We start from the raw sequence: 25,000 nt of genomic DNA, 5'->3' as shown, positions 1-25,000 counted from the left end.
GATATTTTGACTTTCTGTGTGTGTGTGTGTGTGTGTGTGTGTGTGTGTGTGTGTGTGTGTGTGTGTGTAGGATCATGTGGTGTGTGTTTGCTGTGGAAGTGGGAATCCAGCTCACATCACCAACTGTCTGACCTGTGAGAGCCGCCTGCAGCCGGTAACACACACACACACACACACACACACACAGCTGTACATTTACACTTTTCATCTGTAAATATTTAGATATTCAACCTTTTATTTCCCTGTGTGCGTGTGCTGCTGCAGGTGTGTGTGGGTAACGACACCCCCTCTGTCCCGTCAGCTGACAGCAGGATGTTGTCCTGCTCCAGGTGTAAACGCATAAACCACAGGGATGCCAGATACTGCGACTGGTGCGGCTCCAAGGTAAACACTCACCTGAACTCACACCTGAACACACACCTGAACACACACCTGAACAAACACCTGAACTCACACCTGAACACACACCTGAACTCACACCTGAACTCACACCTGAACACACACCTCAACTCACACCTCAACTCACACCTGAACAAAAACCTGAACTCACTCCTGAACACAAACCTGAACACAAACCTGAACACTTACGTGAACACTCACCTGAACACATACCTGAACACATACCTGAACACACACCTGAACACACACCTGAACACTCACCTGAACACTCACCTGAACACTTACGTGAACACTCACCTGAACACACACCTGAACACATACCTGAACACTCACCTGAACACACACCTGAACACTCACCTGAACACTCACCTGAACACTTACGTGAACACTCACCTGAACACACACCTGAACACATACCTGAACACTCACCTGAACACACACCTGAACTCTCACCTGAACACTCACCTGAACACACACCTGAACACATACCTGAACTCTCACCTGAACACTCACCTGAACACACACCTGAACACACACCTGAACACTCACCTGAACACTCACCTGAACACTTACGTGAACACACACCTGAACACACACCTGAACACACACCTGAACACACACCTGAACACTCACCTGAACACTCACCTGAACACTTACGTGAACACTCACCTGAACACTCACCTGAACACTTACGTGAACACACACCTGAACACACACCTGAACACACACCTGAACACACAACCTGAACACTCACCTGAACACTCACCTGAACACTCACCTGAACACTCACCTGAACACTTACGTGAACACACACCTGAACACACACCTGAACACACACCTGAACACACACCTGAACACTCACCTGAACACTCACCTGAACACACACCTGAACACTCACCTGAACACTCACCTGAACACTCACCTGAACACTCACCTGAACACTTACGTGAACACTCACCTGAACACTCACCTGAACACACACCTGAACACTCACCTGAACACTTACGTGAACACACCTAGCACTAACTAGCTTGAAATGGCTGATTATTGTGATTGTTGTGACTGAAAATGAACAGTTTAGATTTTCAGTTCTTCTATAGGTGAGGTTGTTTCCTCATGCTTCCAGGTTTTGTGCTAAGCTAATGTTAGCAGTGACTCACTGTGGCTCTGTAGTGATGTGATGCGTGTCTGTAGCCTGGTCATGCAGCGAGCTCTGTGACGTGTTGGCGATGTGGAGCGAGTGGACACCCGTATGCCTTCTACTGCGCAGCCTGTGGCGTCTACCTGGAAGCACCATCACCCACTTCCTGTAGTGACATCACACGGACTGTTAGGGGCACCGCCCCCAGCCAGGTATGATGCACCGCTGACATCACGCCGTTCACACAAGTCGTAATCTAGTTTATCACCCAATAACAATCTGTCATGTTTGTGTGTGTGTGATCAGGCTTCAGCTTCGACCTCCCATGATGCCATCTGGCAGGCCACGCCTTCGTCTGACCCCACACCCACTGTGAAGGTAACCCTGCCCACTGCTGATCAGTACACGCAGACCGTTGGACTCTATTACCCATCAGCCACCGAGCTCCAAAAGAAAGACCAGCAGAGGGCGCTACAGCTCAGCAGACAGCAGGCGACCAGAGACCGCCAACCGCTACTGACCGCCATCAGCCCGGGCAGAGGTACAGTATACTACTAATACTAGCACTAATAATACTACTACTACTACTGATACTACTAATACTAGCACTAATACTACTACTACTACTACTACTACTGATACTACTAATACTAGCACTAATACTACTACTGCTACTACTGATACTACTAATACTAGCACTAATAATACTACTACTACTACTGATACTACTAATACTAGCACTAATAATACTACTGCTACTACTGCTACTACTAATACTAGCACTAATACTACTACTGCTACTACTGATACTACTAATACTAGCACTAATAATACTACTACTACTACTGATACTACTAATACTAGCACTAATACTACTACTACTACTACTGATACTACTAATACTAGCACTAATAATACTACTACTACTACTGATACTACTAATACTAGCACTAATAATACTACTGCTACTACTGATACTACTTGTCATTGATGTGTTCAGGTTACTGGAGGAAGCAGGTGGATCATGTTTGTGCTCACCTGAGGAGTTACGCTCAGAACAATGCCCCCTTCAGGACTCTGCTGGCAGAGCCTCGTCTGGGCCGGGTATGCCCCACCTCACCTGTACATCACCTGTACATCACCTGCACCTCACCTGTGGGATAAATGAACTGCCATTAAATTGATTGATAACGACGTCTGTGAGAAGTTGATTAGGCACCAGACTCACCTGAGCAGGTGCAGGTGCTCCTGTGTGTCAGCTGACGTGTTGTGTCTTCTCCACCTTCAGATGGTCTCTGCTGTGGTTCAAGAAGATGGTCATGAAGTCAGTCTGACCATCAGCTTCGTGTCGGCCGCACGAGAAGAGAAGCAGGTGAGTTGAACACCTGGAGTCCGACTGAAACATCTCTTCAGTGAAGTTCAGGTGACTGACAGCAGGTTTGGTCTCAGGTGGGTCCTGAAGGTGACGGTGCAGGTCCAGCAGGTACCCGTCCTAGATCAGCACCTGCAGGTCGGACTGAGACTCTGAGCAGCGTCACAGAACGATTCTCTGACAGCAGCAGTAAGAAAGGTTGGTACAGACACTGTAGATACACAGAAGATACACTGTAGATATACTGTAAATATACTGTGAATACTCTGTAGATACACAGAAGATACACTGTAAATATACTGTAAATATACTGTAGATACACTGTAAATATACTGTAAATATACTGTGAATACTCTGTAGATACACAGAAGATACACTGTAAATATACTGTAAATATACTGTGAATATACTGTAGATACACTTTAAATACTTTGTAGATACACTGTAGATACACTGTAGATACACAGAAGATACACTGTAAATATACTGTAAATATACTGTAGATACACAGAAGATACACTGTAGATACACTGTAAATATACTGTAAATATACTGTGAATACTCTGTAGATACACTGTAGATACACAGAAGATACACTGTAAATATACTGTAAATATACTGTAGATACACAGAAGATACACTGTGAATACTCTGTAGATACACTGTAAATATACTGTAAATATACTGTGAATATACTGTGAATATACTGTAGATACACTGTAAATACTTTGTAGATACACTGTAGATACACAGTAGATACACTGTGAATACTCTGTAGATACACTGTAGATACACAGTAGATACACTGTGAATACTCTGTAGATACACTGTAGATACACTGTAAATATACTGTGAATATACTGTAGATACACTGTGAATACGCTGTAGATACACAGAAGATACACAGTAGATATACTGTGAATACTCTGTAGATACACAGAAGATACACTGTAAATATACTGTAAATATACTGTGAATATACTGTGAATACTCTGTAGATACACAGAAGATACACTGTAAATATACTGTAAATATACTGTGAATATACTGTGAATACTCTGTAGATACACAGAAGATACACTGTAGATACACAGTAGATACACTGTAGATACACAGTAGATATACTGTGAATACTCTGTAGATACACAGAAGATACACTGTAGATACACAGTAGATACACTGTAGATACACAGTAGATATACTGTAAATATACTGTAAATACACTGTAGATATACTGTAGATACACTGTGAATATACTGTGAATACTCTGTAGATACACAGTAGATACACTGTAAATATACTGTAAATACACTGTAGATATACTGTAGATACACTGTGAATATACTGTGAATACTCTGTAGATACACAGAAGATACACTGTAAATATACTGTAAATATACTGTGAATATACTGTGAATACTCTGTAGATACACAGAAGATACACAGTAGATATACTGTGAATACTCTGTAGATACGCTGTAGATACACTGTAGATACACTGTAAATACGCTGTAGATACACTGTAAATACGCTGTAGATACACTGTAAATACGCTGTAGATACACTGTAAATACACTGTGAATACACTGTAGATACACTGTAAATACTCTGTAGATACATAGTAAATACCCTGTGAATACACTGTAGATACACAGTAGATACACAGTAAATACATTACGTTTCATACCTGTAGCGACAGTGTAGTGCAGCAGATAACTGCATATTTGAGGGAAATCTTTCAAATGTGAATACAAATGCTAAATGTGTTAGCCACTTCAAGTTCAAGATGGCTGCCATTTCTTGCAAGGAAATGTTATTTTTTGTAATAAGTTCCTTGACTATTTTCTCATATGAATAATCCAGGTGTCAAATCATTTTAACAATGTAGAAGGAGAATTTAGTACACTGTAAAAAAATCAAAGAAAGTATATTTCAGCAAAAATGTTCCTCACAAAAAAAGTGAGTTAGCCTAGCGAGCTTGCAGGTTGACTCTTAACAGATCTTTTGTTGAAATTTAACAATTGTGAATTCACGTCCTCATTGTCTAAAACACAGGATTACATTACATAATCATAGAGATCTGTCCCATGGGTAAAATTCTGTCGTAAAACATGTTTACTGTGACAGAAATGGCGGCCATCTTTTAAGTTTTGAAATTTGCTGAGCAGGAATCAGTCTGAGTCCAGATTAAAGCTAACATGCTAACGCTAGTTTCCTATTCCTGTTCACTCCTCCAGTCACTTTGTTCTCAGCTCATCAGTTCATTAGAAACGTGTCTGCAGTCTGGGGTCAGTTGTTGTTCCTCTGTGGTTTTATTAACAGGAAGTGATGCGTCCACAGGTGTGATGAAACCCCCCAGACCAAACTTGACGCCCAAACCTCCGGTAAGAACCTGCACCAGCTGCTGGGGAGTCATTTAGATCTGGATCTGGATCTAAACTCACCTGAAGGAGGCCACGCCTCTGCTGCTATCTCACTTCCTGTTCAGTATAGCTCCTCTCTGATTGGATGTCCTGGTTGCAGGTGAAGGACAGTCAGCTGCTGAAGGAGCTGGGTCCAGGTCGAGGTCAGATCAGCGTCATCCAGCAGCTCCTGGATCAGGTATGAGTCTCTGCAGCCAATCAACAGCTTCCTCTGGATCACCTGACGTAGTTTACTCTGACCATTGTTTGTTTGTCGACCACCAGGGGGCGGATCCCTCCTGCTGCGGCAGCAATGGACGACACGCCTTGGCTGTTGCCGTAGTGAACGGGCACCGTGATGTACTTCCTGTTCTGGTGCAGAGAGGAGCTGACGTGGAGCAGCAGTCCGGACAGTAAGACGACCATCATCCACCAGGTCCAGGACCAGCACTGAGACCTGGTCCACTGAGACCTGGTCCAGGACCAGGATTCTCTGTCTCTTTACTAAACCATGCAACTGTCAGTTAGAGTTCCCACCTCGCAGTTGTTTCCTCCAAACAGGAAACACGGTCACAGTCTTTCCATTATGATGTCACATTGAAGTTGACCTTTGACCCTTTGACATAAAATGTCATCACTTCATTTTATCCTGATGTTTGAGTTAAACTGTCTCATAATTAATGAAAGAATTCTTGAGTCATAGCCAAAACCTGTTTTGTGAGGTCATAGTGACCTTTGACCTTTGACCACCAGTCAGTTCATCCTTGAGTCCAGGTGAATGTTTGTGCCAGATGTGAAGAAGTTCCATCAAGGTGTTACTAAGATGTCACGTCCATGAGAATGAGACGGACAACCTGTCGTGATGTCATGTGATGTCATGTCTGTGCTGATGATGTAACATGATGAATGTCCTCCTCTTCCTCAGGATGAAGAACACAGCTCTGCATGAAGCTGCAGCTCTGGGCTCTGAAGGTCTGCAGTGTGCAGAGGTTCTGCTTAGGTACGACTCACCTGTGTGTACACACACACACACACACACCTGTACACAAAGCTGTCATGTCAAAACCTTGTATCTCCAGTGAGAATGTAACTCAAACTGTTGAAACCTTTAGTTGAGAAAAAAACTTTAAACTTCTGTGTGTGTGTGTGTGTGTGTGTGTGTGTGTGTGTGTGTGTGTGTGTGTGTGTGTGTGTGTGTGTGTGTGTGTGTGTGTCTCCCTTCAGCTGCAGGGCCAGTGTGAAGCGGAGGAATGCCGCCGGTCAGACAGCGTATGACGTGGCGGTGAGCTCCGGCTGTAACAACATGGCGTCTCTGCTGGCTGCTCGGACCGGACTGGAATTACTGGGCAAACTGAGAAAACCCAAACTGAACCTGGACGCCGTCTGAGGAACAGACTGAGCTGAAGGAGCCTCACTGGCTTTCATCTGAAGCTCTGACCCGGCTACTGCTTCATCCAGAGAACCAGACCCTGAACCCTCAGACCCTGAACCCTCAGACCCTGAACCCTCAGACCTTCAGACCCTCAGACCTTCAGAAACTTCAAACCCTGAACCCTCAGACCTTCAGATCTTCAGACCTTCAGATCCTCAGACCTTCAGAAACTTCATACCCTGAACCCTCAGACCTTCAAAACTTCAGACCTTCAGAAACTTCAGACCTTCAGACCCTGAACCCTCAGACCTTCAAAACTTCAGACCTTCAGAAACTTCAGACCTTCAGACCCTGAACCCTCAGACCTTCAAAACTTCAGAAACTTCAGACCTTCAGACCCTGAACCCTCAGACCTTCAAAACTTCAGACCTTCAGAAACTTCATACCCTGAACCCTCAGACCTTCAAAACTTCAGACCTTCAGAAACTTCAGACCTTCAGACCCTGAACCCTCAGACCTTCAGACCCTGAACCCTCAGACCTTCAGAAACTTCAAACCCTGAACCCTCAGACCTTCAGATCCTCAGACCTTCAGAAACTTCAGACCTTCAGACCCTCAGACCTTCAGAAACTTCAGACCCTGAACCCTCAGACCTTCAGAAACTTCAGACCCTGAACCCTCAGACCTTCAGAAACTTCAAACCCTGAACCCTCAGACCTTCAGATCCTCAGACCTTCAGAAACTTCAGACCCTCAGACCTTCAGATGTCAGTGTGTGTTGCTGGTCTTCACAGAGTCAGTGTTTGATCTGTTCCTAAATGAAAGGCAGTGTGTGTTCACTGAGCTCTGTTTTGTTGTTTCCATCCGCCCTGAAATCAGAGAGTGAAACATGATAAACTTCAGGTCAGTTTACAGGATTTAAACCCTCAACCTCCAGCCTGAAACATGAAGCTGCAGTTCCTCTAACGACCACTAGAGTCTGGCTCCAACAGTGAGTCAGTCCCCATAGACTCCCATGTTAAAATGTCCAACTTTACAGCAGAAATAAACATGTTTACAGCCTGGTACAAAAACTGTTTTGGTCTCTAGAGCTGATTTCCTCCTTCATGACACCTGTTTATATAACTCACCTGTTTATATAACTCACCTGTTCACATTTTATTAAGGACTAAAGTAATGGAGGATTGAGGGCGTGGTCTCTTTGAGTGACAGGTGGGTGAGTGTATGCTTGTCACAAAACAGCTCCACACAGGCCCCTCCTCTTTGACCATATTTGGATTAGCTGGGCGTTAGGGGTGGAGTCAGACACTGCCAAGATGGCGACAGTGGGGCAGCTCACTCTGAGCTTCAGAAACCTGTGGGTGATGTCACAGAGGCGACGGCCATCTTTATTTATTCTGTGGTTTCAACGACAGTTCACTGGTCACATGACTCCAGATGTCATGTGAGAAAAACAACTGAATCAGTTGTTGATCTTCACACATCTACATCACCAGCTGTTTAGAGCGATGAGGAGGAGGCTGAACCTTCCTCACATCATGTTCTCCATCCTCTGAGTGCTGACCTCATGACCTCTTCTTCTTCTGTGGTTTAATGGCAGACTCATGTTCACACAGAGGAAACAGTTTGACCAGTGAGAATCTAAATTAATTCAGTATTGTATTAATGATGTGAATAATCAGCAGCTCAGAGTCGTATCTGTTGTATTTTATTTTAATTGACACTTTTTCATGTAAAACCTTAAAATCAGACACAAGCAGCTGCAGCTCTTCACCAGCAGGGGGGGCTGTTCATCACACCACCAGCTGCTGCCCCCCCCCCCTTTGGAGAAACTGCTGAATGACACAGAGAAAACATGAAGTTGAACCCTCTTGGGGGGGAGGGGAGGCGACGACTCCACTTTCACTCTCAGATGTCACGTGACTCACGGCCTCAAACGTCCGAGTGACAGACAACAACTACAGCTCAGTGACATCACAGACTTTCACGTTCGGCATTTATTATCCATTTATCTTTGATTCTGTTTTTATGAACCTAAGACTTCGGTGAACTCACAACAAACTCGTCCACGTCAGTAAAAAAAGGTTCGTTTGAAGAATTTCAAAAACCAGGCTTCAAGTTTTCAGCATTTGGAAACAAAGATCTCTTCGCTCTGCGACAAGAAGAAGAGCTGAGATAAACACAATCATGTTTCATCAAAGAAAAGCTTCAAAGAAATTATGTAGAAATGGAGAAACTCTCCTCAGACCTCAGAGGGTTAATAAACTCACAAACATTCACACGATGTTCAACCGGAAACTGAAGAAGAAGAGTTGATGACATCATCAGGCGCTCATGTTCTACTGTCTCTTACAGTTACTGGTCCTCAAACATCATCATCACCATCAGCAGCCGCCGGGTCCTGGTCTCCTGCAGCGTCACTGACCCACGCTCCTGGACCTCGTTCTGTTCATTTGAAACATGAGGCGAAGGCGCGGCGTGGTCGTCTCAGCGCCTCAGCCGGAGGAAGAAAGAGTGGCGGCACTCGGCGCTGTCAACAGGATAGTATTTATCGTAGAAGTCCAGGATGTACTCCTCGGCTTTGAAGCCAAACTTCTGGTACAGCAGCATGGCGGGATTACTGGCCGACACGTGGAGCGTCACGTCCTTCCCCATACACGTCTGAAAGACACAGAGACAAGGGTCTCACCTTACTGAACCTGTGCAGCTCACCTGGTCTCACCTGATAACCAAGGTTACCTGAGCTCAACTCAACAGGTTATTGGACTCGTGGTGTGTTTGTTGTGGAGAGGAGGACTCCTCTGTGTCTCTGTCCTCCGTACAGCGTCGCTCAGACTCACCTGAACCACTGACACTGAAGGAATCCAAACTACAACTCCCATGATCCCACGCTGCTTCATGAGGTCGCCTCTAACCTCTGTGTTGCTAGCTGTGTTCGCTAATACGCAGTTACCAAAAACACAGCCAGGATGTAGCAGTGTGACATCATCATTAGTGGACGGCTGCACACTGAGAACAAGTTCAATGACTCAATCAAAGACGTTCAAACACGACAGGAGCGCTCACTGCTGCAGCTGCTTCTGTTTTAATTCTGACCAATCAGGAGCTAGTACCAACCACAGATCAGCCCCCCCCCAAGGAGTCGGCCCCTGTGTTGACCTCTGACCTGGATGAGGTGGTAGATCATGAAGGTGCCGATGCCAGCTCTCCTCCACTCAGGGTGCACCAGCAGGAAGGAGATGTACGCCTCGTTGTACTTCACGTCCGGCACCATGAAACCGAAGCCAACCACCACCTTCTTATAGAGGACGACCACGCTGAAGTCCGGGTACTGCAGACACTCGGACAGGTCCACACCTGGAGGGGGGGGGGGGCAATCAGAGGCAGGTTAGGAGGGACTGACTCGTGGTTGGACGGTTGACGGTGAGTAGAAGGAAGTGTATGTGTGTTACCTGGCCAGAAGCTGTCGTGACACATGGCGTTGACGGAGGGGATGTGGTTTGGGCGGACGTAGCAGTAGTCGATGGGGGCGTCGGCCTCAGGGACCCAGTTGGGCTCCGCCCTGTGAGGATACGCCCTGATCTCTGCCAGCAACCGCAGCTTCACCGGGCGACTCTCATAGTCCCTCCTGAAGGACAGGCACACAACTCATACTGGTACTACTGTAGTACTATTGATACTACTGGTACTAATGGTACTACTGTAGTACTACTGATACAACAGTACTTGTGGGCGGGGCCTGAGCCCGTCAGTTGTACCTGATGAAGGGTTTGAGGATGCGGGACGTGTACGGACTCTTGATGCTCTGGTCCAGACTTCCTTCTGCTCCCATGAGTCGATGCCAGAAGGACACGGAGTTCAGGTGGCGCCCCCTCCTGCCGGACAGGTTGGTCTGCACACACACATTCACAGAGACGTCAGAGGGTCAACACACCTGACTATAGCCGCCTCCTCCTGGTCGTATCCCTCCGCCGTCACACTACTACAGGTTACCCCCCTGCGAGTCAGACACAAGTCTTGAGTAATGGCTACAAAACTTTTTCTAAGGTCACTGTGACCTTTGACCTTTGACCGCCACAATCTAATCAGGTCACCGTTGAGTCCAGGTGAAACTTCCCTCGGGGTGTATTGAGATATCGTGCTCATGAGAATGAGACGGACACATGGAAAACAAAATGGCTGCCGCTCTGACTGCCGACGGCGTGGAGGAATAAAAACCACAACATTTACCAGGAAGAAGAAGAAGAAGAGCAGTTTCTTTCAGACACTGATTATAAACAACGATACGGCAGCAAACAGCTGTTCTACGTAAAGATAAACAGTGGAGGAGGAATGGCGTCCTGAGCAGAGAATGAGGCCACACCCCCTCTGTGTGATGTAATCTGAGGTACCTGGAATCGATCGAGAATACGCAGCTCCTGGCTGTTGGTGCAGTATTTCCCCATGACTCCGCCTCCCAGCAGTGCCCCCACCTCCTGTGCACCGTAGATCCCTCCCACCAGACTGAGGGTGGCGCTGACGGCCCGGTCGATGTCCAGCAGGGGGAGCCCTCTTTGCCTCTTGGCCTGGCGGACCAGCAGCTTCCTGTGGAGGCGTTTGGCCTGCGGCGTGACGGCTAAGGCGAGCGGGCAGGCGTCCAGCCGGCGCAGCAGCATCCTCTCCTCGTACAGAGTGAGGGGGGCGTGGCGAGGACTCTGGGAGACGCCTCCGTCGGCTTTCTCAGGGTGAGTTATCCTCCTCCGCTCGGGCCCTCCGGCGCCAACACACCCCCCCGCAGAGAGAGACGGACCGTCACTCCGACCCACTGACTCCTCGAAGTCGTCCTCTCGCTCGCGTCCTTCGTCGTCCTCGCTCTCTGCTTCACGCTTGATGTGAGGTGGTAGTGGGCGGAGCTTCTTACGGGCAACAAGGGTGGCGCTGGGAGGAGGGATGTATTCCATCCCTGGGTCGATCATCCCTTCCGTCTCCATCTCCTCGTCGTCTGGAGGCGGGGCAGAGGTCAGAGGTCAGAGGTCACATCATGTTCAAACACAGAACAGCTGGACGTGTTAGACTGTGACTCACCGTGGAACAGCGCCTGGGGCGGCATGGCGTCAGGGATGAGGTCCGCCTCTGAAAGCAGGCTGGGTGTAGCTGAGTGAGACGCCGGCGTCCCCGGGGCGGAGAAGTCGGGTGAAGGCGACGGCGACGGGCTGGTGAGCGGCGTACGGTCTGAAGAGCTGAGGGATGAGAAATCAATGACCTCACCTTTCTCCAGGACAAGGTCAGGGCGGCGCCCGGCGGTCCCGCTGCGACCTCCGCCCAGTTTGACGGGTGTGGAGGAGGCACTGCGGTCAGTGTAGCCGCCCACCGCCTCCTTCTGCGCCCGCCGGATGTCTTTAGCCTCCTGTGTGCGAGAGCGCTTCTCCTTCAGCTGCATGGCGTTCTCCACGGGGTTTCTGGCGCCGCGCTTCCTCAGACCCTCCACGGTGATGATCGGGTCCATGGCGGGTTTGGAGGCTGCAACACATAGCTCTGTTTAACTCGCCTGCTGCGGTGACATGACACCTTTGACCTGAGAGACAGAGACCCTCACCTTTCGTCTTGGTGGTGGACTTGTCCACCTCTGGTCTCAGGGTCGGAGGTCTGTTCTGCACCAGCTTCCACCAGCCGGGTTCTCCGAACTCCTGCGCACCTGAGCGGAAGAAGGTGGGACTGCCGACCGACAGACAGCCGGCCACCGTGCTCCACCAGGTCGACGTCTTCTTCCTGCAGAGTCACAGTCACCAGGTCAGAGGTCACGTCACCTCCGGAGTTTAATAAAAGTCCAGAGTTTTATTTTGAAATCTCTGGGGTCGTGTTGTCGTCAGAAACTGAGACCTTAGGAAACGATGAGGTCACACACTCACAGAGTGAAACACCAGGTCAACAACAACAACACAGGTGTGTTTAAAACTCACCTGGTTCCCAACAGGAAGTTCCAGTGTCGACCAATAAAGGCACAGATGTCCTCCTTCCACCTGAAGTAACCCTGACGACCGGTTCCCTCCAGAGACAAGTTGTACATGGCCAACATCACAACCTGACGCACACACACACACACACACACACACACACACACACACACACACACACACACACACACACACACACACACACACACACACACACACACACACACACACACACACACAAGCATAAGAACCAAACATCACACATTTATCACTTCCTCATATTGACACCCCAACTGATCACATGACTGATCAAAGGAGGAACAGCCAATCAGAGACACTGATGATTCTCTACATCAGTGATTTATCTCCATGAAAAATCATCTGCTTTTAAAAAGTCTTTCATGTGTGTGGAATCTATAAAGCAGTCTGATATTTATAATACGTTTATAGTTTATTTATAATTATTTATCATATATTTATGATTATTAATAATATATCTATAATCATTTATAATTATATTTATTTATCATATATTTATAATGTTTAAATATAGAAACGGGTGACACAGTGCGGGAGTAAGGGTTGACAGATGTGGACAGATGTGGACAGAGGTAGACATAGGGGGACAGATGTGGACAGAGGGGAACAGAGGTGGACAGAGGTGGACAGATGTGATCAGATGTAGACAGATGTGGACAGAGGGGAACAGATGTGATCAGATGTAGACAGATGTGGACAGAGGGGAACAGATGTGATCAGATATAGACAGAGGGGAACAGATGTGGACAGATGTAGACAGAGGGGGACAGATATAGACAGAGGTGGACAGAAGGGAACAGATGTGGACAGATGTAGACAGAGGGGAACAGATGTGGACAGATGTAGACAGAGGGGAACAGATGTGGACAGATGTAGACAGAGGGGAACAGATGTGGACAGATGTAGACAGAGGGGAACAGATGTGGACAGATGTAGACAGAGGGGAACAAATGTGATCAGATGTAGCCAGAGGTGGACAGAGGGGAACAGATGTGGACAGATGTGGACATAGGGGAACAGATGTGGACAGATGTAGACAGAGGGGAACAAATGTGATCAGATGTAGCCAGAGGTGGACAGAGGGGAACAGATGTGGACAGATATAGACAGAGGTGGACAGAAGGGAACAGATGTGGACAGATGTAGACAGAGGGGAACAGATGTGGACAGATGTAGACAGAGGGGAACAGATGTGGACAGATGTAGACAGAGGGGAACAGATGTGGACAGATGTAGACAGAGGGGAACAGCTGTGGACAGATGCTGTGTACCTGCTGCCAGGTGAGTCTCATCCTCTCGAAGCTTTCCTTTCCGTCCTCTGAACAGTCGGAGCAGATGAATTTGAAGAAGTTGTCTCCCTTCAGGTAGCTGGGCTGTTCACCACGGAGCTGAGCTGAAGACAAACAGAGACACTGACACTGAGGCCCTGCTCACCTGTACACACCTGTACACACCTGTACACACCTGAGGCCTGAACTACGAAGCAAGTTCAACGCACCTAGGATAACTTTCTGTTATCTGGGTTGACTGAACCTAACATTGACCTGATCACCTGGCTCAGCTGACTCTGGTTTACCTGTCCAGGTACAAGTGTGTTCATGTGAAAGAGGCGGAGTTGTTAATTATAAGCAACATCGTCTGAACCATGAATGAAACGCTGACACCTGCAGGTAAGTTCTATAACTGAATATTGTTTTTGTTTTGTTGTAAGTGTTGGTACAGTCTGACTGACTCCACACTCTCACCTGCAGGTATCCACCTGTGGCAGCGGTCGCAGTAGAAGGACATGTCCTCGCAGGCCCAGCCCCCGTCGGCCTCCTCGCCCACGTCGCTGGTCAGAGAGTCTCCGCTCTGGTCATGTGACAGATCCACTGACCCCTGATCCTCCGACTCCACGATCAGCAGCGTCTCCCCCTCTACCTCCCCCTCCTCCAAACCCTCGGAGGCTGACGTGCAGGCCGCCTCGTCCTCGGCCCCGCCCAGCTGCTCGCTGCTGCTGTCCATCACTGGGCCTCACACCTGGACAGGTGAACACAGGGACGGTCAGGGACGTCACAGGACCACACCACAGGTGAGCAGGTGTGTGGGTGTGTACCTGTGTCAGTGGTGGTCCTGCGGATGGAGCTCCGCCTCTCTGCGTTGTCTCTCCTCCTTCAGGTGTCGGGTCAGAATCTTCTGCTCCTCCAACCTCCTCAGGTTCTCCTTCTTCTTCTCCCACCGCTCCAGATCCCGGACCACTCCCTCGTGGAGACGCTGACCATGAGACACACGAGTAAACATCCAATCACAGACATAGAGTAAACGCCCCGCCCCCTCCTTGACCAGAGTAAACAGGTGAGCCACCAACGCACCAGACCAAAACACAGCACAAGTTTTCTGATCACTTCACATGAACATGGACTCAGTCAAGTCAACACGAAGCAGGAAACACTGCCCTCTCCTTCAAAATAAAGTGGCAACTGCAGCTGGCAGGGCTGAGTTTTATAACAAGGTCATGGACATGTTGCAGTGGAGCTGCAGCAGAGGTCATCAGCTCAGACAGGAAACAGCTTTAGGCGTCACCTTGAGGTCATTGAGGGTCATTACATGTGCCATGAGTAGTTTGTGGAATTTACAGCCCACTTGCCAGTTTTCATGTTTCTAGGTCGGATGGATTTCTGTTCACAAACATTAAGCAAAGATAAAAGTAAAGTTTTCGCCTTTGTGTCGCCCCCTAGAGGCAGAACATCCCAAGACTGCACAGTGGAGCTAGCACCAAGCATGTGAATGGATGCTCACAATCACTGAAGCCTGTTTTGATTCATGAGCATTTTTGTAAAATTGAATTCAAAGACAGACGTTTAAAAATGTTTGTAACAGACCCACGGCCTCCGTTTCTTTTGTTTCACTTTATCATTTCTGAAAATGAGGAAAGATTTGACACTTTTATTAGAAGACTTGGAAGATGAAAATGATGGAAGCCGCTCTCAAGAAAAGGTAAACGTCATTATTACAACAACACCTTCAGGCAAGTCCGTGTCAGTGTTGGAGTTGTGATTTGCTCTTACATTCTTTGTTGCATGAAGACTTTTAACAGAGAAAAATAAGAAAGAACGAATAATAAGAATAAAAACAATAGAGCTCCTGATTATTAAAATACCTGATGACTTATTTCCGGTCAACTTTTTTATTAAATTAATGTATAGGTTCTTTTACAGTCTGTGTGTGGAGTAATTAGTTTGTGGAATCACCTGAAAACAAGGGAAACAGCTGTACTTCGATTAGATTCATGAAGAAAACGACTGTCAAAGACTTTATTTTGAAAAGTCTTACCGGATGTGATTAACCCGCCATTTAGCCTGACTGAGGACCGTTTTCGGTGTTTTCAGTTTGAGCAGCTAACGTTACCGGACTGAGCTCAGCACGGTAAACGTTATGAGGCTGCAGCTTCTCCGTTAAACACCGAACACCGTCAGATTTTAGCTTTAAACGATCAGACAGTCCGTTAACTTCCTGTGACCTCCCGCTCCGCTAACCCCGCTGTCCCCTGCTAACTGTTAGCTTTAGCTCTGGCCCGGTTCCTCCCGGTGTACCTGTCGGTCCCAGGTCTGTTTGAGGTGAACGCCAGCCACGGTGCCTACAGTCAGAACCACAGAGAGCCCGAGGACCACCTTAGAGGCTGTAGACATCACGTTAGCTGTAGCTTCACGTTAGCCACCTGCTAACCGGCTCTGCTGCTGCTGCTGCCGCTGCTGCTGCTGCTTCTTCAGCGGGACTCAAACGCTCCTCTGGGACGTGAAGAGCTGAGCAGCGCCCCCCTCCGACCGGCACCTGAACACACCGTGATGGAAGCAGCCTCATTTAAAACTGTTATTCTGTATGAAGGACAAAAAATTACATAAGTATTAATACATTCTCAAATAAATAATCAAATACATAGCTAAATGCAAAATAAAAACATTTTGGGAATAAAAACGTTATTTCTTTTACATGTATTATGCATTTATACATTTATTTATTTAATTATTTCTCTATCTCTAAATGTATTTATTCATTCATTCATTTATTCATTCGTTTATTTATACATTTGTACATTTTTTCTGTATTTATATGTATTTATTCATTTATTTATTATTATTATTATTATTAATTTATTAATGCTTTCATTTCTACATTTATTTATCTCTGTGTTCGTATGCTAATTGGGTAGGCGGTCCTTCTTCAGTCTAAAGGCGGATTGGTTACAGCGGTGTGATTGATTGGATGTACCTGCTACTCCCTCCTTGGCTGGTGCAGGAACTTTATCTTTCCAGTTGACAAAGCGACTTTGACATTATATTTAGAGAATTTTCAGACTCTTCTCAACAGAAAAATCTATATATGTGAGACTCAGACCAGTACTTGCTGTGACCCCCCCCCCCCCTTTTTACGGTTAAAAAGCTCCAGTTCTCCTAGTACACCTGCTCACGGTTCTTCAGGTTCTTGTCAGGCAGGATGTTTCAGCGTCTTGGACTACCTGCCTCAGTGTGTCCGTCTCTTCATGTGATCCAGACTGACTCCATGACGCTGGGATCAGGTCTCTATGGAGACAAGGACTCCTGGTTCTTCTGGTCTCTGAAAGTCTTTATGACTCTGGTTCCTGATGATGATGATGAAGAAGAATGTGAACACCTGAAGGTCCTCAATTAAAATATTAAACATGAAATAACTTTTTAATTAAACCTTCCGCCCTAACTTTATTGAAAATGCAATAGAGTAAGAGAGAGATTTTTTTATTCTTATAGTTTCTGTCACGTGATTAATAAAAATATCAAATCAGTATAATCAATGATTAGTTCAGTCTGTGAACTACATCTCCCATGGGACCATGGGGCGAGCTCGCGCAGTCCTCCCGCCTCCGCTCATCCGTGTGGGTCAAATGTCTGTGAGTGACGTCGCCGCTGACCAACGAGGAGCCGCGCCGCTGGCGGGGGGCGGGGCTTGTAGTCCCGTTCAGAGAAAGTGCCACGACTCTGCAGCCTGACTGACCGCGCTGAGGTGAGCACCGCAACTCTCAGGTAAAGAACTTTTATTTCCCTGCTGCTGCCTCGGAATCAAACTACAGACTCAAACTGAACAGTTCCTGTCAGAGGGACGAGGGGAAGGAGCGGGTTTGGAAAAATAGTGGATTACAAAGTCAGAAACAGGAGAGAAAAAAGACTCAGACCGACAGCAATATTGATTTAATATCAAACTTATTGTTTTGATTCTGTTTTAAATTCAGTGTTGACATCGAAACATGGAGCAGATTCATCAGAGGGAAAACTGCTCCGTCTGTTACAGCTGTTTGATTGATATGAATGAGCATAAACTGTTGAAAAATGAGTGTAAAAGTGTCAGAGATGACGTCACCTGCTTGTAAAAGGGATTAATGGACTTTTGATTTAAAGTGAATTTTATTGTGAAATTCTGTATCTTCGGTGGTCAGAGAAGAAACTGACCTGAGTTATATAACTGTAGAGAGTGTGTGTGTGTGTGTGTGTGTGAGTGTGTGTGTGAGTGTGTGTGTGTGTGTGTGTGTGTGTGTGTGTGTGTGTGTGTGTGTGTGTGTGTGTGTGTGTGTGTGTGTGTGTGTGTGTGAGTGTGTGTGTTGACAGTACAAAGGGTTAATTGTGGACTCAGACACGTCGCCTTTCTGCTCCTCAAACATTCAAACACTGAAGTAAAAGCAACATGTTACAATACAGTAAAAGTACTTCATGTAGTTACAATATCACAATAAAACTACTTCAAGTACCACAGTAAAAGTACTTCATGTAGTTACAATATCACAATAAAACTACTTCAAGTACTTCATGTAGTTACAATATCACAATAAAACTACTTCAAGTACCACAATAAAAGTACTTCATGTATTCAAGGTATTACATTAGTACAACTAAGTACTTTATGTAGTTAAAGTGTCACAGTTAAAGTACTACATGTAGTTACAGTATCATAGTAAGATTACTTCCCGTATAGTTAAAGTATCACAGTAAAAGTACTTCATGTATCACAGTAAAAGTACTTAGTATATTTTAAGTCTTACATTAAAAGTACTTAATGTAGTAACAGTATCACAGTAAAAGTACTTCAACCTTTAACCCAGGCTCTTTGTTGCTCTGTACCATGAAAAACATTCCACAGTCTCTTGTGAAGACATTCAGCAGGTCGGTCAGCGCCTCCTACAGGCGGCAGAGGTCATTACAGCCACTCACTGAACAAACAGCTTCCTGATGATTCACCTGCTCTGAGTCTGAGCAGGTAAAGTTTGTCCTCAGGGTGGCGCTAGAAGAGTCATTCCAGTCTAAAGTGTTTGGTTAAGTTTACTCAAATAAACCTACTTGGTTGAGATACAGTAAAGATGGTGTTAAAGTCAAATGTTCCCCCTCCTCCTAAACTGCACCTGAGTCCGACCCCCCCATTCAAAGGTGTCTAAACCTGCTATAACCGCTCCTCAGAGACAGGAATCTTTATTGACACGAAAACTGTGAAACACTAAATGTCCTTCCTCTAAACCCCCAGACTTCCTGTGGGACACTCTGGTCAGTCATGGACGTCTCAGACCCGCAGACTCTCGGCTTCATGGTCTTTGGAGGCTTCATGCTCATCTCGGCGGTGGGCATCGCCCTCGTCTCCACCCTGTCCATGAAGGAGACGTCGTACGAGGAGGCGCTGGCCAAACAGCGGCGCGAGCTCGTCCAAGCCCAAACCCAGAGATCAGAGAAGAAGAAGAAGGACAAGACGCTGGAGAAGAAAAGCAAAGCCAAGAAGAAGGAGGACCGACCCGATGGAAAGCTCTCAGAACCAGGCAGTGACGGCAGCGAGGACCCTGTGGTGGTGACCTGCACAGAACCAGAATCAGACCCAGAATCTGCTGCAGAACCTGACGCTGTGCCTGAACCCAAACCAACACCTGAACCAGAACCCGCTGTGATGACCTCCGTGGAGTCTCCACCAGCCCACTCACCAAAGGACAAGAAGAAGAAGAAGTCGGCCCAGATGGAGCCAGCTACTGTGGTGGAAACCATTGCTAAGGAAGTTCTGATCTTGGCCGTGGCCCCGGTGGTAGATGTTCCTCCGGCGAACGTTGTCACTGAGGTCACCAAAGAAACGTCTGCTGCCAAAACTGAGGAACCCAAAGAGACCTCGAGCAAGAAGAAGAAGTCCAAGAACAAACCTGAGTCAGGTGAGTTTCTCACGTTAAGCTAGGGTTGTCAAACATTAGCCGTCTGTTAAGTTATCACTAAGCTAGCGGCTAGTGGCTAATAATAAAACGACTCACGTTAATGTGAGAGCTAGGCAGCAAACAGTCTGTAACGTTACTAGTTCATTTTACAGGATAAACACAATTATTTGTGTCTGAAACGTGTTATATTTCTCTTAAAGTCCCAGACTGAAGCTGAGAAAGGTCGAGCAGCAACTCGACAGAAACAGCGGCGGCCTCTCCTCCCAACTCTGTTTGATCAGCAACGAAAACATGGTGCCAAGTCACCAGCAGCACAGACAATAAACAGGGCTGTAGCTGAATACATTTCATAAATATATACACACCTTACAGTAAAGTTACTGTTGTTTTGTTTTTGCACTACCTCCGACAACCTAAAAGTAGTGTTGTCATTGATGTTATTCTTTGTATTGTTCTAATCTTTATTTCAAAAATTTTATGCATCTTTATTTTTTGTCATTTTTTCTCCCCGTGGGATCAAAAATGGTATCAAGTATTTTCCTGGGTATCCGTATCGAGTTTGAAATTTTAGTATCGTGACAACCCTACTTTCAACAGGAAGACGCACCATACTCTACTGTAAAATAAAGTTTAATTAGATTGTTGTCATCCTGTTTTTTCATTAAGTGTCCGTCACCGAACCTGCTGCCATCTCCCGACTGCTGCCGTACGGCAAGCTGCTGTCCGCCGTGTCCAATATGATGCTCAGCGACGACCAGACACACAAACTCATGGAGGTCCTGAACCAGAAGGCCGGGGTCCGCCACGACTCCTGGCAGCTGGTAGATAAACACTGTCACAACAGCGTCCAGCTAACGTCAGCTAACATGTGGAGTTCGTACACAAACAGTAGACAAACAGCACACCACATCATTTTAGCTTAAAGCGAATATTTTCACACTGGAAAGTAAATATCATCAAAGGGTAAAGTTGGGTCTCTGTTTGACTCCCAGGCCTGTCAGAAAGGAGACCCACTGTCCACTCTGAAGAAACAGCTGGAGGAGAAGGAGAAGCTGTTGACCGCAGAGCAGGAGGTCGCTGCCACCGCCAAGAGCCGCCTCAGAGAGATCAGCAAGGTGATCCAGGCAGCGCCCAGCTCATCAACAATGTGATCTCTGTGAGATTTATTCCTTCAGTTCTGGCGGTGGGTCCAGTGGACAACAATGACACCCAACAAGGAACGGTACCAGGACACCTTGAGATATGTTGTTCCTCTGAAGGCGAAGATACGACGACAAGTCAGTGGAAAGAGGTCACTGAGGTGGAAAGTATCTGAAACAAGACATGAGACTCCATGAGACAAATAGACAGCTGCAGTAACCCCCGCCTTTTTACTGTGGTACCAATTAATCCAGTGGAATCAGTAATTATGTAGAACAATATGTCAGCTTCAGTTTTCCAAGTTGAACTTCCTTGTTTCTGTCTTCAGGAACTTGGTGCAGAGAAATCCAAGATGGAGGCCCATCTGAAGTCGCAGCTGAGTGCTCGGGTCCAGGAGGTCGACGCCATGAAGACCAGGATGAAGACTGTTGACCAGGAACACCTGAAACACACCCAGCAGCTCAATAAGAAGGTGTGGTTTAACTATCTTTTAGGGGAGGTCTAAGTCAAGTATCAAGTCCCCAAGGGCAAGTTGAAGTCCACCAGGGGAGGTCCAAGTCTGAAATCTTAGCTAAGTGTCAATTTAAGTCTAAAGTCCTTCAAAGTTGGTCTGAAGGTCAAATCTAAATCGGGCCGCAAGTCCTTGAGAGCAAGTCGAACACAAGTCTCAAGTCCTTGAGGGAAAGTTAATGTTAGATCTCAACTTTTTGACTTGAGTCAACTCCTTCTGGGGAAGTTTAATGGAAGTCTGAATTCCCTGAGGCCAAGTCTTAGTAAAAGTTCTTGAGGGCAAGTCTACTGAAATGTTGTCAAAGCAAGTTTCAATTCAAGTCTTAAGTCCTTCACAGTCGGTCCAAGTCAAGTCACATCTTCAAGAGCAATCCACAGCTTCACCCAAGCCTCATGTCCTACGCCAACTCTCTCAGACATCTAATGCAAGTCTTCTGTCTCATCAAACCAATGCTCAAGTCCCTAAGGGCAAGTCTAAGTCATGTGACTGGTGTCGTAAAGCAAGTCTCAAGTCCTTGTGGGGAAGTTTAATGGAGGTCTGAAGTCCCCAAGGCCAAGTCTTAGTAAAGTCTCTAGTCCTTGAGGGCAAGCCATAGTCTACTGAAATGTTGTCAAAGCAAGTTTCAATTCAAGTCTTAAGTCCTTCACAGTCGGTCTAAATCAAGTCACATCTTCAAGAGCAATCCACAGCTTCACCAAGGCCTCGTGTCCTCGAGAGCAGCTCTACGCCAAGTCTCAAGTCTTTTAGGGAAAGTCAATGTTAAATCGAGACTTCTTGAGGGCACGTTTAAGTCCTTGGAGCTCAGCCAAGTCACAGATCCTCAAGAGAAAATTAATTAAGGGTTAGGGTTAAATTAAAGTCTGTCCAGCCTGTTTTAATAGTTTTAATAGTGACTTTAAGTCTCAGGTTCTAAGGAGTTGTTAGCTGGAACTGTAAAGCAGTGTTTGTAGCATGTTTAGCTAACTGGCTGTTAAACTGGAACAGATCGGGAGTCTGCAGGAACAGCTGGAGAACGGCCCCAACGCTCAGCTGGCCCGACTGCAGCAGGAGAACTCCATCCTCCGAGACGCCCTGAACCAGGCCACCAGTCAGGCTGAGAGCAGGTAACCTTCAGGTTAGGGTAGCACTGTACTGAGGTAATCATCACTAGTGTTCTTCAAAGATCCACCTCTGACTTTAACTGGTGGTCAGTTTCTTTCATAATCACATCAACATCCAAAGAAAACTGTTTTCTGAGAGTAAATAAACCAAACATTCATCAGTACCTCAGCCAGTCACAAAGAAGCTCGATATATTTAACGTGAAAACAAACGTTATAATCTGAAGACGTGAACTTTAGTGGAGGTACATTACCTGACTCTCTTCCACCCCCTGCAGGCAGAATGCAGAGCTGGCTCGTCTCAGGCAGGACTGTGTCCGTCTGGGTCGGGAGTTGACGGAGCGGACCGACACCCTGCGTGCGGACGAAGTGCACAGGAAGAGCCTGGAGGCCAAGATGGCTGCCGCCGAGGTCAGTAATAAGAAACTGTCGTAATGTATTCAGTAAGTGTACATTAACAGGAAGTTAACAGGAAGTGACCCGTGTCCTCTGCCTCTCAGCTGGTCCACGTAGACACTGAACGCGCTCTGCAGCAGCAGCTGGAGGAAGTGCGTTTGCAGCTGAGCGCGTCGCAGCAGGAAGCAGGTGCTGTTAGCGGTCAGTGTTTCTGTTAGCTAACTCAGCTGCTAGGTTTCAACAATGCTAACTAACGCTAAAGCTGATGTTAGTCCATGTTCACTGTGTCTGACTTAGTTTGTTTTTAGTAAGTGACGTGTTTTCCTGCTGTTTGTGCCTTAGAGCTGCAGGGGGCGCTGGCGTCCAGAGAGGCTGAGCTGCAGGAGCTCAAGGCCCAGCTGGAGAACCAGGCTGCAGTCCAGGTAACAACCTGAGCACCTAACCCTCATCATGTGATCCGTGTGACTGATATTCCGTCTTCTTATGCTGCTGTCTGGTTGATGAAGTAAATTCACGTTGAACCGGAGTCTCCATGACACTTACCTGTCTGTGTGTGCAGGTGGAGATCTCGTCGGAGGCGGAGCCGCTGAACACATGGTGCTGAACCTTTCCTTTGTCACATGACTGAAACAATGAGTGAGAGTAGATGTTGTGGAGGTGTGACGTACTACAGACTGACTTCCTGTGTGACTTCCTGTCAGTGTGCAGAACAGAGATGAGCAGGTCCTCGCTCTGGAGGCGGAGCTCACACAGCTGAGGGAGGAGCTACGGCTGCTGACATCATCACAGTCACAGAGGTCAGAAGCACAAAACAGATTGGTGATCATAACAGGGCTCTTATTGTGAAAGTGTCCCCACAGCAGCACGTGGTGGACGTCGGAGGAAGAGCAGCTGAACTCTTCCTCCATCTTGGATTAAAGACTCTTTGTGTCTCTGTCTCCTCAGAGTGAAGGAGGACGAGTTTGAAGCAGCAGCTGGAGATCAGGTTCTCAACCAATAAACATCATCTTCTACACTCTGATCACATGATCTCCATCAGGGTCAGATTGATCCTCAGATGATTGATCAATACAGTTAATACAGATTCATTAATACAGTCAGTGTTCAGTCGAATTCAGTTTCATCTTTCATCAACATCAGAAGAAAAATTATCCAACTTCTACATGAACAAACAAATATTTTCTCCTTTCTCCGTTTTTTTTTCTGGCACAAACAAAAACAGCTGATTCTCACATTGAGACAAATCTACGGTGGCTCAGAGAGGTCAACACGCTGCAGCTGAACAAAACGCAAACACAAAACATCTTCGTCTGACAACAACAGGAAGTGTTTCCAAGGGACACTAAAAAGATGAATCAGCCTTTTTCAATGATTTGTGACTTCTGAAGTTAAAAACATTGAACAAGTGTGTCACTCTTTAGTGTCCCCTGGAAACACTTCCTGTTGTCATCTGTGCTACCTGCAACGTGTTTGAGCTCTCAGGGCCACCGTACAAACCACAGCAAATACATTTTATTCTAATTATTTATTATTTAATTATTTCTTATAATTATTCATTATAATTTATATACTTCCATGTTTCCATCATGTAACACAGAAATAAAATACAATAAAAAATAGAAAAACAAAGAAGGAGAAGAATCATGGTCGATGAGGAAGAACCAGATCCTGAACGTTTCCTGTTTCTTCTTCTTCTCCTCTGCAGGGATCAGGAAGTGAGACAGAGTCTGAACAGCCGTTTGAAAGGTACACACACACACACACACACACACATACACTGATACACACACACACACACACACACAGACTTCATCAAGTTGTTGTTAGTTGGCGTTATGTTTATTTGTTGTTTGTTGTTGTCAGTCTGGAGGAAGACTCTCAGCTTCTTCGTCTGGAGGAAGAACTTCAGCAGCTCAGAGACGAGCTGCAACAGAGTCGTAACCATGGCAACGTGAGTCCAAACACACTGGTTCTCCTTCTTCTTCTTCTTTTTCTTCTTCTTCTTGAAAAC

At 46.4% G+C, this 25,000-nt stretch overlaps 4 protein-coding genes across 13 annotated transcripts in view; 2 read left to right on the top strand and 2 right to left on the bottom strand.

The window, feature by feature from the left end:
- dzank1 (double zinc ribbon and ankyrin repeat domains 1) overlaps positions 1-6,710 on the top strand; it is a 13,248-nt gene extending 6,538 nt beyond the window's left edge. For 5 of the 6 annotated variants that reach the window (XM_056372701.1, XM_056372697.1, XM_056372702.1 and 2 more), the window contains exons 10-21: positions 71-154; positions 265-384; positions 1,594-1,752; positions 1,847-2,081; positions 2,541-2,644; positions 2,829-2,912; positions 2,990-3,110; positions 5,235-5,296; positions 5,436-5,513; positions 5,600-5,727; positions 6,240-6,314; positions 6,539-6,710. In XM_056372701.1, coding sequence (XP_056228676.1) covers positions 71-154; positions 265-384; positions 1,594-1,752; positions 1,847-2,081; positions 2,541-2,644; positions 2,829-2,912; positions 2,990-3,110; positions 5,235-5,296; positions 5,436-5,513; positions 5,600-5,727; positions 6,240-6,314; positions 6,539-6,701 — 1,413 coding nt within the window. In that variant the 3' untranslated portion in view covers positions 6,702-6,710. The remainder of the gene's footprint in view (positions 1-70; positions 155-264; positions 385-1,593; positions 1,753-1,846; positions 2,082-2,540; positions 2,645-2,828; positions 2,913-2,989; positions 3,111-5,234; positions 5,297-5,435; positions 5,514-5,599; positions 5,728-6,239; positions 6,315-6,538) is intronic. The other variant, XM_056372703.1, reaches the window with a different exon arrangement.
- Positions 6,711-8,377: 1,667 nt separating this feature from the next.
- kat14 (lysine acetyltransferase 14) lies at positions 8,378-14,661 on the bottom strand. Its single transcript, XM_056372693.1, has 10 exons — positions 14,403-14,661; positions 13,929-14,050; positions 12,625-12,746; positions 12,261-12,433; positions 11,750-12,184; positions 11,077-11,666; positions 10,444-10,577; positions 10,138-10,313; positions 9,852-10,042; positions 8,378-9,346 (listed from the first exon to the last, which is right to left on the bottom strand). Exons 1-10 carry the CDS (start codon positions 14,659-14,661, stop codon positions 9,173-9,175), a joined length of 2,376 nt encoding a protein of 791 aa, XP_056228668.1. The 3' UTR covers positions 8,378-9,172.
- Positions 14,662-14,757: 96 nt separating this feature from the next.
- Positions 14,758-16,418, bottom strand: LOC130166906 (protein PET117 homolog, mitochondrial). Its single transcript, XM_056372752.1, has 2 exons — positions 16,230-16,418; positions 14,758-14,910 (listed from the first exon to the last, which is right to left on the bottom strand). The coding sequence occupies exons 1-2, from the start codon at positions 16,323-16,325 to the stop codon at positions 14,758-14,760; spliced, it is 249 nt and encodes an 82-aa protein (XP_056228727.1). The 5' UTR covers positions 16,326-16,418.
- A 1,178-nt stretch (positions 16,419-17,596) lies between these two features.
- rrbp1b (ribosome binding protein 1b) overlaps positions 17,597-25,000 on the top strand; it is a 12,734-nt gene continuing 5,330 nt past the window's right edge. For 3 of the 5 annotated variants that reach the window (XR_008827208.1, XR_008827207.1, XM_056372681.1), the window contains exons 1-14: positions 17,598-17,693; positions 19,180-19,843; positions 20,510-20,664; positions 20,836-20,958; positions 21,312-21,455; positions 22,479-22,597; positions 22,872-23,004; positions 23,094-23,190; positions 23,332-23,411; positions 23,549-23,586; positions 23,691-23,786; positions 23,935-23,974; positions 24,695-24,735; positions 24,853-24,940. Coding sequence is in view for 3 of the 5 variants with exons in the window: in XM_056372681.1 (XP_056228656.1) it covers positions 19,207-19,843; positions 20,510-20,664; positions 20,836-20,958; positions 21,312-21,455; positions 22,479-22,597; positions 22,872-23,004; positions 23,094-23,190; positions 23,332-23,411; positions 23,549-23,586; positions 23,691-23,786; positions 23,935-23,974; positions 24,695-24,735; positions 24,853-24,940 (1,791 nt within the window). In the remaining 2 variants the exon portion in view is untranslated. Of the gene's footprint in view, positions 17,694-19,179; positions 19,844-20,509; positions 20,665-20,835; positions 20,959-21,311; positions 21,456-22,478; positions 22,598-22,871; positions 23,005-23,093; positions 23,191-23,331; positions 23,412-23,548; positions 23,587-23,690; positions 23,787-23,934; positions 23,975-24,694; positions 24,736-24,852; positions 24,941-25,000 lie in introns of all 5 variants that reach the window. The other 2 variants (XM_056372683.1, XM_056372682.1) reach the window with 2 other exon arrangements.

This window comes from Seriola aureovittata, chromosome 3, assembly GCF_021018895.1.
Source record: "Seriola aureovittata isolate HTS-2021-v1 ecotype China chromosome 3, ASM2101889v1, whole genome shotgun sequence".
NCBI lineage: Eukaryota > Metazoa > Chordata > Actinopteri > Carangiformes > Carangidae > Seriola > Seriola aureovittata.
The sequence above is the reverse complement of the archived record's forward strand: the minus strand, read 5'-3'. Positions and strand labels throughout refer to the sequence as shown.

Excerpts from the sequence above, each read along its gene's own strand:
- kat14 (XM_056372693.1), bottom strand. The coding sequence starts at position 14,661 with ATGGACAGCAGCAGCGAGCAGCTGGGCGGGGCCGAGGACGAGGCGGCC. Across the intron at positions 12,747-13,928 it reads TGAGACTCACCTGGCAGCAG|GTTGTGATGTTGGCCATGTA; the intron begins GTACACAGCATC and ends TGTGTGCGTCAG. Across the intron at positions 11,667-11,749 it reads GCCCCAGGCGCTGTTCCACG|ACGACGAGGAGATGGAGACG; the intron begins GTGAGTCACAGT and ends CCCCGCCTCCAG.
- LOC130166906 (XM_056372752.1), bottom strand. The coding sequence starts at position 16,325 with ATGTCTACAGCCTCTAAGGTGGTCCTCGGGCTCTCTGTGGTTCTGACT. Across the intron at positions 14,911-16,229 it reads AACAGACCTGGGACCGACAG|CGTCTCCACGAGGGAGTGGT; the intron begins GTACACCGGGAG and ends TCTCATGGTCAG.